This window comes from Anomaloglossus baeobatrachus, chromosome 5 (assembly GCF_048569485.1).
Source record: "Anomaloglossus baeobatrachus isolate aAnoBae1 chromosome 5, aAnoBae1.hap1, whole genome shotgun sequence".
In the NCBI taxonomy this organism is placed as follows: Eukaryota; Metazoa; Chordata; class Amphibia; order Anura; family Aromobatidae; genus Anomaloglossus; species Anomaloglossus baeobatrachus.
Window position 1 is genome coordinate 27298489 of NC_134357.1, and position 15127 is coordinate 27313615.

A 15127-nucleotide genomic window follows, 5' to 3' on the forward strand; every position below is an offset into this window, starting at 1 on the left:
GAACCGTATGGACTGTGAGTAACCCGGCTGTGTTCCGGATGACTTTTCCTGTACAGCAAGGACAATAAAACTGTTTGGATCAGACTGTTTTGGGTCACTGCCTCATTGTCGTCCTGGGGGACCCCCACCCCGCTACATTATGGTGGAGAATGCGGGCATGGAGCATTGAGGCATACCCCACCGCTGCACCAGCTGAAGTCTGTGACGGCTCTGCATGTCCATAATTAGGCCGGCTACGCTACAGTATAAACCGGCTAATAACATGGAGGTGCTTCTGCGGCAGTTGGTAACAATTCAGCAAAAGCAACAGGAGCAATTGGGTCTGTTCCAGCAGCAGCACCAGGAATCCCAGCGGCAGCATCAGGAATCCCGGCGGCAGCATCAGGAGACCCAGCGACAACAACAAGAGGCGAATGCATTGCTACGGCAGCAGATTGCGGCTCTGCGTGAGACACCGGCAGCAACTGACTCCGACCGACGGGTGCCCCGGGACAGGGTTCGCTCTGCCCTGCGGAACCTAAGCCTGGAGGATGACGTGGACGTTTTTCTTACGGTTTTTGAGCGCACAGCGGAGCAGGAAAAACTGCCGGCAGACCAGTGGGCGGAAGTGGTGGCTCCGTTCCTGATAGGGGACGCCCAGAAAGCCTACTTCGACCTCAGCCAGGAGGATGCCCTGGACTACAAGAAATTGAAAGGTGAGATCCTTGCACGTCTGGGGGTCAATACCTACGTGAGGGCTCAGCGAGTGTTTTCATGGGCCTATGTGGAGACCTGTCCAGCCAGGTCTCAGGCATATGACTTACTACAACTGGTTAAAAAGTGGTTACAGCCGCAGGTGTTGTCTCCAGCCCAGATGGTGGAAAGGGTAGTGGTCGACCGGTTGGTGCGGACTTTGCCAGTCGCTATTCAACGTTGGGTGGGGCAAGGAGACCCGGGTAACCTGGACCAGGTGGTGAGTTTAGTTGAGCGATATACCGCCACACAGGACTTTATACGAGACTCTGGCCCAGTGCGTCAAGCCCGGCGGCCACAGGACCCTGGCCAAGAGACACATACGGCACTGGTGAACAACAAAAACAAAGCCCATATTGAGGGGGCAACCCACACTGAGAGCGGCAAAAGACTAGTTCCCCCAGGAATGGTAACAAAAACTGGTGGGGCCACCGCTATGAAGTGCTGGAGATGTCAAGGGCCCGGCCATATCGCCGCTTATTGCCCGTTGATTACGGAGTCCATGGATTGTGGGTACACCCGCCGAATGTCTATGTATGCTAATACGGTGCATGCTGCACGCCCTATTCTTGAACCTCCTCTCTGTCATGTGTATGTAAATGGACATCGGGCAGAGGCCCTTTTGGACTCAGGCAGTATAGTGACCCTCGTTCATGGGTCGCTGATCTCGGGGTCGGAGTCCACGGAGAGGGAGGTTGGGATTGTGTGTATACATGGTGAACTCCGCAAATATCCAACAGCAGAGGTATGCCTCTCCACTTCGTGCGGGGTCGTGACGCATGTGGTAGGAGTGGTGAAAACCCTACCATATGGGGTAGTAATGGGAAGGGATTTTCCGTTGTTTTGGTACCTGTGGGATAGAAATAATACCTTTTCCCAGGCAAAAATGAATCTGGGTGCGGAGCCCGATGATCCCGAGTCAGTGATACCTGCTGTAGGGATCGCCGACCTTGGGACAGGGGGAGACCCTGACAGGGGTCCACTAGAGGTGTTGGCAGGGGAAAGTGAAGAGACTGTAGCGATCCCGGAGCTGGAAACATCCCGGGAGGACTTCGGGACGGCCCAGCTAAGGGATCCTACTCTCTCCCAGGCGTGGGAGAATGTAAAAGAGGTGAATGGGGTGGCCCAACAACCAGGGGCAGAAGTTGTCTTTCCCCGCATGGCGGTTTATAATGATTTACTCTACCGAATAGACAAAAGCAGGGAAGAGATAGTAGAACAACTGGTCGTGCCACAAACCCATCGTCAGGCAGTGCTTAACATGGCTCACACACACCCCCTGGGGGGACACTTAGGGGCTACCAAGACACAAGAGCGTATTTTACGGAGGTTCTTTTGGCCAGGAGTGTACGCAGATGTACGGAAATTCTGTGAATCCTGCCCGGACTGCCAACTGACCTCGCCCATTGCGAGTTTCCGGAGTCCATTGGTGCCTCTTCCAATTATAGAGGAACCATTTGAACGGATCGCAATGGATCTGGTAGGGCCCCTGGTAAAATCCGCATGCGGTCACCAACACATATTGGTGGTTGTGGATTACGCCACACGCTATCCAGAGGCCATTCCGCTGCGCCATACCTCTGCGAAGCTTATTGCTCGGGAGTTATTTGCCATATTTTGTCGTCTTGGGTTACCAAAGGAGATCCTTACTGACCAGGGGAACCCGTTTATGTCCAAGGTGACAAAAGAATTATGTAAACTGTTGAAAATAAAGCACCTGCGCACATCGGTGTACCATCCACAAACCGATGGGCTGGTCGAGCGGTGCAACAAAACCCTTAAGTCCATGCTTAAAAAAGTAGTTGCCAAGGACAGGAGGGACTGGGACATGCTGTTGCCCTATCTTATGTTTGCGCTCCGAGAGGTGCCGCAGGCATCCACGGGTTTTTCGCCATTCGAGTTGCTTTATGGCAGACACCCTAGGGGCTTGCTGGACGTAGCCAAGGAAACATGGGAACAGGAGCCCACCCCATATAAAAGTGTGATTGAACATGTGGCTCTAATGCAAGACCGCATCGCAGCGGTTTTGCCTATTGTAAAAGAACATCTAACGAGGGCACAAGGGGCACAAAGGCGCACTTATAACACACGAGCCACCATCAGATCTTTTGATGTAGGGGATCGGGTCTTGGTTTTGATGCCCACGGCCGAGAGTAAACTGTTGGCCAAATGGCAGGGGCCGTATGAGGTTCGGGAAAAGGTGGGGGAGGTGAACTACCGAATATACCAGCCGGGGAGGAGGAAGCCGGAACAACTGTTTCATGTTAACTTGCTTAAAGCCTGGAAAGACCGTGACTGTATGGTGACGGGAGTAACACCGGTGGGGCCCTGGGGGGAACCTGTAGTGCCACCCTTCCTGGGAACAGAAGGGAGTGTACACTTAGGCGACACCCTCACTAAACTGCAGCGTCGGGAGGTTCGGAAGTTGGTACAGCAGAACTTGGATGTGTTTTCCGAGATACCCGGCCGTACTTCGGCTATCCAACATGACATTGTCACCGAGCCTCGGGTAAAGGTGCGTATGAAACCGTACCGGGTGCCCGAGGCCCGGAGACAAGCCATTGCAGCAGAGGTGAAACAGATGCTTACCCTAGGGGTGATCGAGGAATCAAAGAGTGACTGGGCTAGTCCCATTGTGCTGATTCCAAAACCCGACGGGTCGCTACGTTTCTGCAATGACTTCCGGAGATTGAATGAGGTTTCCAAGTTCGACCTTTACCCTATGCCCCGGGTGGACGAACTTATTGAACGGTTGGGAAAGGCTCAATATTTCACGACGCTTGACCTTACCAAAGGCTATTGGCAGGTGCCGCTGACAGAGTCAGCCAAGGAAAAAATGGCCTTTATTTCACCAGAGGGGCTCTATCACTATGTTGTCTTGCCTTTTGGTTTACTTGGAGCCCCGGCTACTTTCCAAAGACTGATGGACATAGTGTTGGAACCCCATCAGAAGTACGCATCCGCCTATCTAGACGACATCATCATCTTGAGTTCCGATTGGCAGACCCACTTGTCCCAGGTCCATGCCGTCGTTAACTCCCTGCGGGCGGCAGGGTTGACCGCAAACCCAAAGAAATGTGCAATCGGTCAGGAGGAAGCCCGCTATTTGGGGTACGTGATTGGCCGCGGGGTGATCAAACCTCAAGTAAATAAAATAGAGGCCATCCAAAAGTGGCCCAGACCAGTGTCCACTAAACAGGTGAGAGCGTTCCTCGGCATTGTCGGGTATTACCGGCGGTTTATACCGGACTTTGCCGGGAGAACAGCAGCTTTGACCGATCTGCTGAAGGGGAAAAAGGCGGCTATGGTACGCTGGACCCCTCAGGCTGAGGAAGCGTTTCAGTCCATGAAGACTGCCTTGTGTGGTCAACCGGTCCTCATTAGCCCCGATTTCGGTAACACCTTCCTGGTACAAACAGATGCCTCCGAGGTGGGTCTGGGTGCCGTACTCTCGCAAGAGGTGAACAGAACTGAGCATCCGGTTACCTATTTGAGCCGGAAACTTACCCCGGCAGAAAAGAATTATAGCGTAGTGGAGAAGGAGTGCTTGGCTATTAAATGGGCCTTGGAGTCCCTGCGCTATTATTTGCTCGGGCGACAGTTTCGGTTGGTAACGGACCACGCGCCCCTCGTCTGGATGAGAAATGCGAAGGAACGGAATGCCCGGGTCACCCGCTGGTTCCTGTCCCTTCAGAATTTCAGTTTTACGGTAGAACATCGGGCCGGTTCATCCCAGGGCAATGCCGATGCCCTGTCTCGGGCGGCCTGTTTGGGTGCGTCAGTTCATCCCCTCGGGTTTGAACGGAGGGGGGGGGTATGTGAGATAGCGGGGCCATTGATATGTGACGGACGGTACGTATCTCCCAGAATGCGCACAGAAACATATTAGAGCCCTACATAGTGGTCAGTCCACTAACCTCCAGGCCGGGTTATGCAGGTGGCTCATGGCCACAGTTCTCGTTTAAAAGCTCTTTGTAAAGGCCTGGGTGGGGCAGAGCGTGTTGTGTAAGCTGCAGAGCAGGAAACTGAAGAGAGTTCAGGCCTGTGTAGAACTATAACACAGGTCTGTGGACCCCCGGGAATAGCAAAACGGAATATAGTAAGCCGTGCCTGTGTGACGGGGAACCGTATGGACTGTGAGTAACCCGGCTGTGTTCCGGATGACTTTTCCTGTACAGCAAGGACAATAAAACTGTTTGGATCAGACTGTTTTGGGTCACTGGAAACAAGGAGAACAAACAGAGTATGATGCAAAATAACACAATTTATTGAAACAAAAGGACTGGCACAAAAGGAGATGAGCGGCAACATCAGAGGCATGTGTGTGACAAAAAGTGTGATCATATAACATACAATATGATGTCAATTAGCAACCATGAAATAGTAATATAAACATGAAGTGCTATGGAGACGGCAAAAAATATATATATGGCAGATATATATGTTTTGGGTCACTGCCTCATTGTCGTCCTGGGGGACCCCCACCCCGCTACAATATATTTTTAGGCAGATTTAATCAAAATACAGAAAAAAAAACTTGGAGGATCAAATTGCAAACTGTACCCATATGCATGTCTGTTCATTAAATCAAGCGTCTGCTATGGGGCCTGTGAGTTGGGTGAACCCTGGTGTCACCAACTCCCTTCCCAAATCCCCCCGCCCATCGTCACAATTTCAATGGTATCCGCAAATATTGTGGAATGGTATGGTACCACAGGGAGCTGACAGCTTCGTGGGCCCCTAATAGCTGCCTGTGCTGAATATCATAATGTGTGGGGGACTTTATGTACACATTGTATGTGCGGGCCCTCATTTTGCCTGTTGGGGTTGTGGAGCCATCATCCTGCATATAGGGGTCTGTGAGGCCCATCATATCGTCTTTAGGGGGGCACAATGCTGTGGGAGGTATTATAAAGTGTTGGTGTCACTGTGTCAGCATCATAATGGTTGGAGATGGGGGGACTTTTGCTATGAGGCCCCATAATTTCTACATACACACATATATTATGCTCCAATGTGTTTTTTTTTTTTTTTACATGTATGCTATGTTCTATAAAGTAATGTCACACCATTCCCTGATTTGAAAATACAATTCCCTTCTTAAACTGAAATCAAGGTAATTAGATTCTATACAAGTATAAAGAAATAACATAAGCTGGCATGTTTGGTATCTGTATAATCATAATTACAGGAAAAAAAGCAGAGGCGTATTAGTACAAAATCTTTATTTATAAAATGTTCAAATACAATCAAAATACAATCTTGTTTTCTACATTGTTTTGCTTTGTTACAGCATTTTGAAAATCAGGAAATTATATTTACAATATCCTGCATATATGGGAAAATAAAGTCAAAATAAAGTCCTGCTTTTTCTAGATAAAGCAATATAAAGTGCATGGAAATGCATACAATGTATACAAATAGAAAATATTACCTCCTGTTAGTAAATAATGTTGTTAAAAGATATTAATAATAAGAGATATTATTTAATAAAATACTAAAAACACATTCTATAAGATGTACTCAAAACAAAATTTATCCCCACCCCAAGAAAAAAAGAGGGTTGCAGGGCTGGATACCTATAATATCCATAAGGCTAGACTCACACTAGCGTATGGCATCAGATGTGATCTGCTAATGACTCCCGGCTCAGGCTCTGCTGTGAGTGTGAGCCGAGTGTCATGCGACTGTGACCTGATATTGCGAACGGGTCACAGATGCGAAGCTGAGGGCGGGCGCTGGCACGCTGCGGAGGAGAGGGAGGGGTTAATCCCCCCCATCTCCTCCATTGTCAGCCTGTGCGTATATCGCACTGCACTGGGATAACATCCGAGTGCAGTCCGATGTTTCTCTGGCACCCAATCACTTGAATGGGTGCGAGAGATACGGCTCTCGTAGGAGATCGCAGCATGCTGCCGCTTTTCTCGCATCCAGAATCTGCTGACCAACTGCTCTCCCTCATTGACTAACATTGGTCAGACTGCAATGCAAGATTTTCTCGCATTGCACTCGTCCATTTTTAACGCCCGTGTGAGCATGCTCTAAAGGACATAGTTCTATATAATGACCCTACCAAAGGCACGAAGGGGGCACTCAAAAATTGTGTGAATGGCAAAAAAGAGCACATCACGGGTTAGTAAAAAACTCTGTATAGACATCTACGGCATAATAGAGTATTCAAAAAAGAATTACATACTCTAACAAATTTGTCTCTGACCGCTTAATGTGACTAGTGATAAGATGATGTCATCGCTCATCAATTTGGAAAACAATTCACATTCTCTTCCAAAATCTTCAGATAAGGGAGGACATTTGGTTATTATGAATGATGGATATAAATGGATATGCTACTCTATACTTTCTTAGATAAACAAATATGAAGTTCTAGAAGAGACTCTACTATATACTGTTTCATGATCTCACATTCTTGTTTAAGGTTTGAGGCTTATTTATTTCTAAACAAAGAAATGGATTCTGTGATTCCTAATTTTCCAACAATTACTGCATTTTCTTTTCTTTTCTTCCTAAAATCCATAAATCCCTTAACCCTTTAAGGGGACATCCCCCATTGTAGCAGGAGCGTATCCTCTTGCACAAAATGTTAGTATTTATCTAGATAGTATATTTCGTCCATATGTGGGCCACAGACGGTAGCAGAATTACTCCTTAAATTGGATGACATCTCTATAGGAGGCAATACTCTCCTTGTCTCTGTTGATGAGGAGCCACTTTATAGGAGCATTCCAAATACGTTTATTTTCTTTTGTAATTTTAATCTCTTTATTTTTATCAGAGAAAAGGGCGAGTGATTAGCAGTTTTTTTTATTTTGAAAACATTTTTTAATTTTATTTTTTTTTAGGCACCTCACAGCAATGTTCCCCAACTCCAGTCCTCAAGAGCCAACAACAGTGCATATTTTCAGGATTTCCTTAATATTGCACAGGTGACAATTCCATTCCTTGTGCTACAGAAATCCTGAACACATGAACTGTTGGTGGCTCTTGAGGACTGGAGTTGGTTACAGAACTTGATTCTGTGATTCTTGGTAACAGTTTTGTAGTATTACAGTAATAATTGTTTCCTATGAGGTTCAGCTTTAGAAGGCCTCCAGCCATGGTTATCCATTGGTGGTCTGTGATCACATTGCTTTAGGACAATGGGGGCCAGAGCAAGTGCACCGGTGACCACTCAAAAGCTCAGCTTAACTCTATTACAGCAAGATGTTGGCTCACAACCCGATCTCCTCCATGATGCATAAATCCATTTCATGCAATAGTAATGGATTAACTCCTTCTTGACATCCAACATACATGTACAGTGCAAGTTGTGAGCATTTGTATGAAGCCGGCTCACAGGCTGAGCCCATCCCATACCCAGCAGGATCTGCCACTAACAGTCAATGGTGGAGCAGAGATTGTTAACCTATTAAATACCACCTTCAATCTCTGACTGCCAGACATTAACAGTGTGCCGGCATGGAAGTGCGTCATCCCATGAGTTGTTATGGCAGCCTGGGGTCTGCTAAAGACCCTCGTGCCTGCCTTTATAGAGCTCCATTGAAACCCAGCCTGTAGAGACAGTCATGTATATATTGTAACTCAATACTGAGGTATTGCTATATATATTATATATATATATATATATATATTATATATATATATATATATACATACATACATATTGGTGCAAGCAATCAGATGATCACAGGTTCAATTTCCCTAAAAGCTTAAATAAATATACTAAAAAGTGAAGAAAAATGTATTAGATTTAAAAACACACGCAAAGTGGAATGACCCTGCGTCATGTATGATTTAGTCTGAAAAGCAACGGCATAGTTGCTCTCACCTCTTTGCTGCTACCGATGGTTTTCGGCTCGGTGAGCAAGATCAGAATGTGCGTGCACTTCCGGTCATGCTCACTACAACAGTTTGAATCCGGGACTCATACACCCAGCTACCATTATTATCAAGGGATCTTATGTAATATAACATATAAATTCAGATATAAGAAAACAAACACAAGGATGAGGCATCACCCATTAATTAAGCCATGTGCAAATAAAGACTAGCTGTCTTTTTAGACTCACTTGTAACAGGGTTGGTGCCTCAGGATTGGAGGATTGCTGATGTGGCACCGATATTTAAGAAAGGTAAGAGGGTAGATCCAGGCAACTACCATCCAGTAAGCCTGACATCAGTAGTATGCAAAGTTTTTGAGGGCATTTTAAGGGATGACATGCAAAAATATGTTACAGAAAATAATATAACTAACAGACAGCATGGATTCATGAAAGATAAGTCATGTCTAACCAACCTGTTGGGGTTCTATGAGGGGGTAAGTACAAACCTGGATATTGGTAATGCAGCTGATGTGATTTATTTGGACTTTGCAAAGGCATTTGATACTGTACCACATAATAGCCTTATACTAAAGCTCCAGAAGCAAGGACTAGGGGACACAATATGCAACTGGGTAAGGAATTGGCTAAAAGATAGGAAACAAAGAGTAGTCATAAATGGTACATTCTCTAAATGGGCTATAGTCAGCAGTGGGGTGCCGCAGGGATCTGTGCTAGGACTGATTCTTTTTAATCTCTTTATTAATGACCTTGTGGATGGTATTGATAGTAAAGTGTCAGTCTTTGCTGATGACACCAAACTATGTAGGATATTAAAAACTGACCTTGATAGTACAATATTACAAAAAGATCTGGATAAGATGTCAGAATGGGCAGATACTTGGCAAATGAGATTTAATGTTGATAAATGTAAAGTAATGCATCTAGGACGGAGTAATCCTATAACTGCGTATACATTAAATGGAAGTAAACTCGGGACTACAGAACAGGAGAAGGACTTGGGTATTCTCATTACAAATAAGCTGAGCAGCAGCACTCAATGTCAAGCAGCAGCTGCTAAAGCAAACAAGATTCTAGGGTGTATAAAAAGAGAGATTAGATCCCGTGATCCCAACGTATTATTACCCCTCTATAAATCACTTGTAAGGCCACATCTGGAATATGGGATCCAGTTTTGGACTCCACATTTTAAAAAGGACATTCAGAAGTTAGAGTCAGTTCAAAGGCAGGCAACTAGACTATTACAAGGAATGGAGGCCGCCCGTATGATGACAGGTTGAAAAAGTTAGATATGTTTAGCTTAGAAAAAAGACGTCTCAGAGGAGATCTCATTTATATGTATAAATACATGTGTGGTCAATATAAAGGACTGGCACATGACTTATTTCTTCCGAAGACAATACTAAGGACCAGGGGGCACTCACTGCGAGTGGAAGAAAAGCGATTCCGACACCTAAATAGGAAAGGGTTCTTTACAGTTAGAGCGGTCAGACTGTGGAATGCCGACCACAAGAGGTAGTAATGGCAGATACTATAACAGCTTTCAAAAAAGGGCTGGATGATTTTCCTCAGTACACAACATTGTTGGTTATAAATGACTTAGTGACCAAATGTAGAACTGGTGGAGGAAGGTTGAACTAGATGGACCTAGGTCTTTTTTCAACCTTAGTAACTATGTAACTATGTATTTTACTCATTTGGATAACTTGTCACAGAAGGCTCTCTCACTTAAAAGAAATATGAAGAATGTTGCAGAACCCTTTGGCTGATATCGAGGTAGGTGACACTTTTCTTGTCCTGTGATATCCCAGTGCTGATTGGCCGACGCGCTGCCTTTGAGTAGCGCCTGACAGTGGAAGTTCCTCCCTCGTCGCTACAGGATGTGTATCGGGTAACCATTGCAACGAGGGTGGACCTTCCGCTGTCAGACGCTACTCAAAAGCAGCACGCCGGCCAATCAGAGGCAAGCGGCTCCTGCCTTTGACGTCAGCGCACTGGGAGCGGAAGCATCGGCGGTCACGATGGTTACCCGATATACAGTGTACTCGGGCGAACTAAAAGTTCCAGGAAGCCGGCAAGGGAACGGAAGGTAAGCTGAGCATAATATGTGTGTGTGTGTTTGTGTGTGATTGTGTGTGTGTGTGTGTGTGTGTGTAGACTGCAGGACCGGGTCTGAGAGTGGTGGATATGCAGAACCGGAAGTGTGTGCGGTGAGGATTTTGCTCGTACAGCAAAGCTTTATCGTAAACCAAGTTACAAATTTACAGAAAGCTTTGCTCGTTCAGCAAAATACTCACTAACTGGGTTACTCGTTAAGCGAGGTTCCACTATATTTCTATAAGAAATATTTTAATATGTCCTTTCTGGAACTGGCTATCACAGTTTGTCAGGTGTTTTTTTTTTTTTTTTTTTTTTTTGCTCAGGAGATCGGGTAGCAAGCACAGCAAGCTTGTCTGGGAGAATGATTAAAAGGGGGTACAGAGGTAACAGTTGCTTTTAGGCTCTGATGTTAGGGAGTAAAAACTCCCTTCTGCCATGTACAGTAAGAAGACAGCAATAATATAAATGTCACTGGGTAGTTGGAGCCTTTTACAGATTTTGCTTTGGGACCAAAGTGACCCCTCTAAAATTAGATAATATTATTATATTCTGTGCATATGTTGACTTTTTTCCTGTGCAGATTTAGTGCAGAAAATAACCTGCAACATGTCAGTTCTTTTAGCGTTATTGGCTGCATTTTTCACCATTTGAAAGCAATAAAAAAAAAAATGAAAAAAATGCATCAAAAACACATAGAAAACACAAAAAAGAGGTAAAAATGTTGCATTTTTCCTGCCAAGAGATGTAGAAAATTCCGCAACCAAATACTGAACGTGTTCACATATCTCATTTAAAAAGAATAAGGCTATCACTTGTTAGGCTAAGTTCACATTTCCGCTAAAATCTATCAGTCACAATCCGCTGCTCTTGTAAACAGCGGAATCCGTTTAGCGGATTCCGCTGCTCCCATAGACTTGTATGAGCAGCGGATTGTGACTGATGATGCTGCGTTGCACCCTCCGCCCGACTGATCAGTCGTGGAACGACTGACCGCCGGGCGGGAGGAACGCAGCATGTAACGTTTTTTGAGCAGCGAGATCCGTCGGATTTCGCTGCGCATGCTCTCTGGCTCCCTGCACACGTCACCAGCTTTGGTTGGTTACCCGATATTTACCCTGGTTACGGTGCAAGGAGCCAGCGCTAAGCGGTGTAGGCCCGTAACCAAGGTAAATATCGGGTAACCAAGGTAAACATCGGGTGCTTTGCTGTTACCCGATATTTAGGCTGGTTACGTGTGCAGGGAGGCCGACACTTCCCCGCTCGGCCCCGCCCCCTCCCGCACTCCGCACATGTATGTACACACACACACACACACCTGTCCTCAGCCATGCAGACAAGCACTGACACCCTCGTCTGGCCCCGCCCCCTGCTCGGCTCCGCCCCCTCCCGCACTTTGCATGTGCACACACACATACATACATACATGCACATACACACACTCACTCACACATACACTCACCTGTCCCCAGCCATGCAGACCGCAGCACTTCCACTGACATCCTCAGCGCCTGGCCCCGCCCCCCCGCTCGGCTCCGCCCCCTCCCGCACTTTGCATGTGCACACACATACATACATACATACATACATACATACATACATACATACATACATACATACATGCACATACACACACTCACTCACTCACAGATACACTCACCTGTCCCCAGCCATGCAGACCGCAGCACTTCCACTGACATCCTCAGCGCCTGGCCCCGCCCCCCGCTCGGCTCTGCCCCCGAACTCCGCCCCCCGCACACAACGGAATCCGACAAAGAATTCTGTTCTTTGTCATCCGTTGTACAGCGTTGAACAGCGCATCAGTCACATGCGTCAAGCGACGCATGTGACTGATACAAATCAACGGAAATGTGAACTTAGCCTAACATAAGGTTATCAGTTGTAAGTTAAGATAACTTTTCCTACATCTGTACTATGAGAATGCTTAGATCATGATTTGTGCTGCCTTATGATTTAGCCCTGATTCTCAGCTCCACTTTTCACAGACTTATACTACCTGTTATGGTGTCATATAGAATACATAACCAATATAAAACTATTAGCCTGCTGACATGCTGACCTAACAAGTGATATTACTACAAATAGTTGCAAATTCAGTAAAAATGTGTAACTTATGATACAAAGTTGATAAATTTTACTTTAAATGTCCCGATATACATTTGACTAAAGCCTGTCAAACCCAGATATCAGACAATAGTTTAATGCACATGCAGGCCCCCCCCCCCCCCCCAACTCCTTTTGTTCTCTGGAATTAAGGATGTACCAGAAAAGTTTGATTAATAGAGAAACAGACTGCTATATGGGGTCGGGAAGATAGCTGACAGGTGAACAAATGTTCCATCAACAGCTATCTATTTTTTGGGGGGCCTTTAAAGGGGTTGTCCAGTCAGAACACACTGATGACCTCTCCGCTAGGGTACACTCACACGAGCGTATGATTATCGGATCGCATCACCCAGCGCCGCCGCACACTCTTCGGACAGGAGCATGTCAGCTGTATGTATTTCTATGTAGCTGATCCGCTCCTGTCCGAAGAGTGTGCAGCCGCGCCGGGTGATACGATCCGATAATCGTGCGGGTCATACACTCATGTGAGCATGAGCACACCCTTAGATAGATTATCAATATGAGATTGGTGGGTCTCCAACACCTGGCACCCTCCAATGATCAGCAAGCTCCAGTAGAGGCCGGCTGTAAACACAGAAACACAGTGCGCCGTTCTATTGGATGTATGGTAGCCCCACCAGGTCCTGCACACTCTCTTGAGTAGATGTTGTTTTGCAGTACCTAACAGTGACCACAACACATTGAACAAAGCTGCATGAGAAGCTCCATTCAATCTATTCACATCCAGCAGTCGCCTGAGCTTGTAGCAGCAGATCAATGGAGATGCCATGTGTCAAAAACCAACAATCTCAGTATGTGCTGTTTTGCAGCATCCAGCAGTGGCTAATATGCACTAAATGCCGCTGCACATGGCATCTCCACACAACGGTATCCATTCATCATTTGCATTTTTTTCTTTATCATTTTATTTTGTCTTGTGTTATTCGTTGCCAATTTTTGTGCCAAATTCTTCAAATTTGTGTTTCCAGGTTCATGAATTTTGCACAAAATTAAAAATGCTCTTTATTTTTTTCCTTTTAACCTATCTTGTGCCTGTAAGTGCAGGAGAAGCTAAAAGTTTGCAAAATTTGCCCCACAATTTTATATATGATCCTGTGTTTTCTATTGTCCACTATTGTGAGTAGAGTTTGGGATTTCCAGGTGTTTTCACCTGATTAACTTTTTAAAAAATTTCAAAATCCGCCGCAAATGAATTCCAGTCACCCCCGGGAGTGATTTTGAATATATCAGTTATTGTGACTGCGGCATTACCAAAAGGTGCAATTTTTGTGCTGAGCCGCAAAAACAAAGGCAGAAAAAATACCTGTTATTACTTTGCGCAGATTATTGAACCACATGCGCTATTTTGAAGAATTCTGTATAAAAAAAGTCAACAACTTTCACAAGACAATAAAGAAAAGTGACTTGAAACAAATCGGCAAATGAAGAATCGGAGTGATTATGTTTACATCTTGTAGCATGGAACAGCTGATCGGTAGGGGTCCTAGATCCGATCCCCACTTAACTGATATGGATGACTCATCCATGGGAAAAGGTCAGTGTATTTTGACTGGACAACCCCATCAGTTCTTACAAATCCATTTAAAATCAAAATTTCCTCCGTCACTTCCCACATTTTTAGAATTCAGATAAGCATATTCAACGTTTTCAGGTGACGATCTTCTGATTTTAAACCTGAAAAAAAAAGAATATGACATCAGATGTTTAATCAAATGACTTCCACTTTGCATCTGTGTGTAATAAGTTACTGCGATTATTTTACTATTAATGGATAAAGAGGTATTGCATTGTGTTCCATTTTCAGCAAATAATTCCTACAATTTTACAAGATGCTTTCTGTATCAATTTCTAGTGATTGTCCAGCAAAGTGCTCGGGTGCTCCGTACTTAAATCAATACTTGGGTGCTTGACTTGAGTACCGAGCACAATAGCAGTCAATAGAGGACATGAGCATATTTTTTACTGAGGTTTCTTTGGCCAGGGGGAAACATTTGGACTGCGCACTTAGGCTATGTGCGCAGTAGAAAGTGACTTTTTCTTAAGAAAGAAAAAGAACCCTCTGAAAGAATCCCGCACCCGTGTTTTTGCCGCGATTTTGCTGCGGATTTACCGCAAATTGGTCCCCGCTGATTTTTACCATTATCTATGGCAAAAACTGCAGGTACCTGCGGAAAAGAAGTGACATGCTCATTAATTCCGCAGCGGAAAATCTGCGGGTATAAAAAAAATGCAGAGTGCGCACAGGATTTTTTAAAACCCATAGGTTTTGCTGGGGATTTGACTCCAGCAAT

General features: G+C 45.5%; 1 protein-coding gene across 3 annotated transcripts in view; it reads right to left on the reverse strand.

Annotated features, from left to right (window-relative positions):
• Positions 1-12929: 12929 nt before the first annotated feature.
• LOC142310725 (C-type lectin domain family 2 member A-like) overlaps positions 12930-15127 on the reverse strand; it is a 33208-nt gene continuing 31010 nt past the window's right edge. For 2 of the 3 annotated variants that reach the window (XM_075348348.1, XM_075348349.1), the window contains one exon: positions 12930-14510. In XM_075348348.1, coding sequence (XP_075204463.1) covers positions 14399-14510 — 112 coding nt within the window. In that variant the 3' untranslated portion in view covers positions 12930-14398. The remainder of the gene's footprint in view (positions 14511-15127) is intronic. The other variant, XM_075348350.1, reaches the window with a different exon arrangement.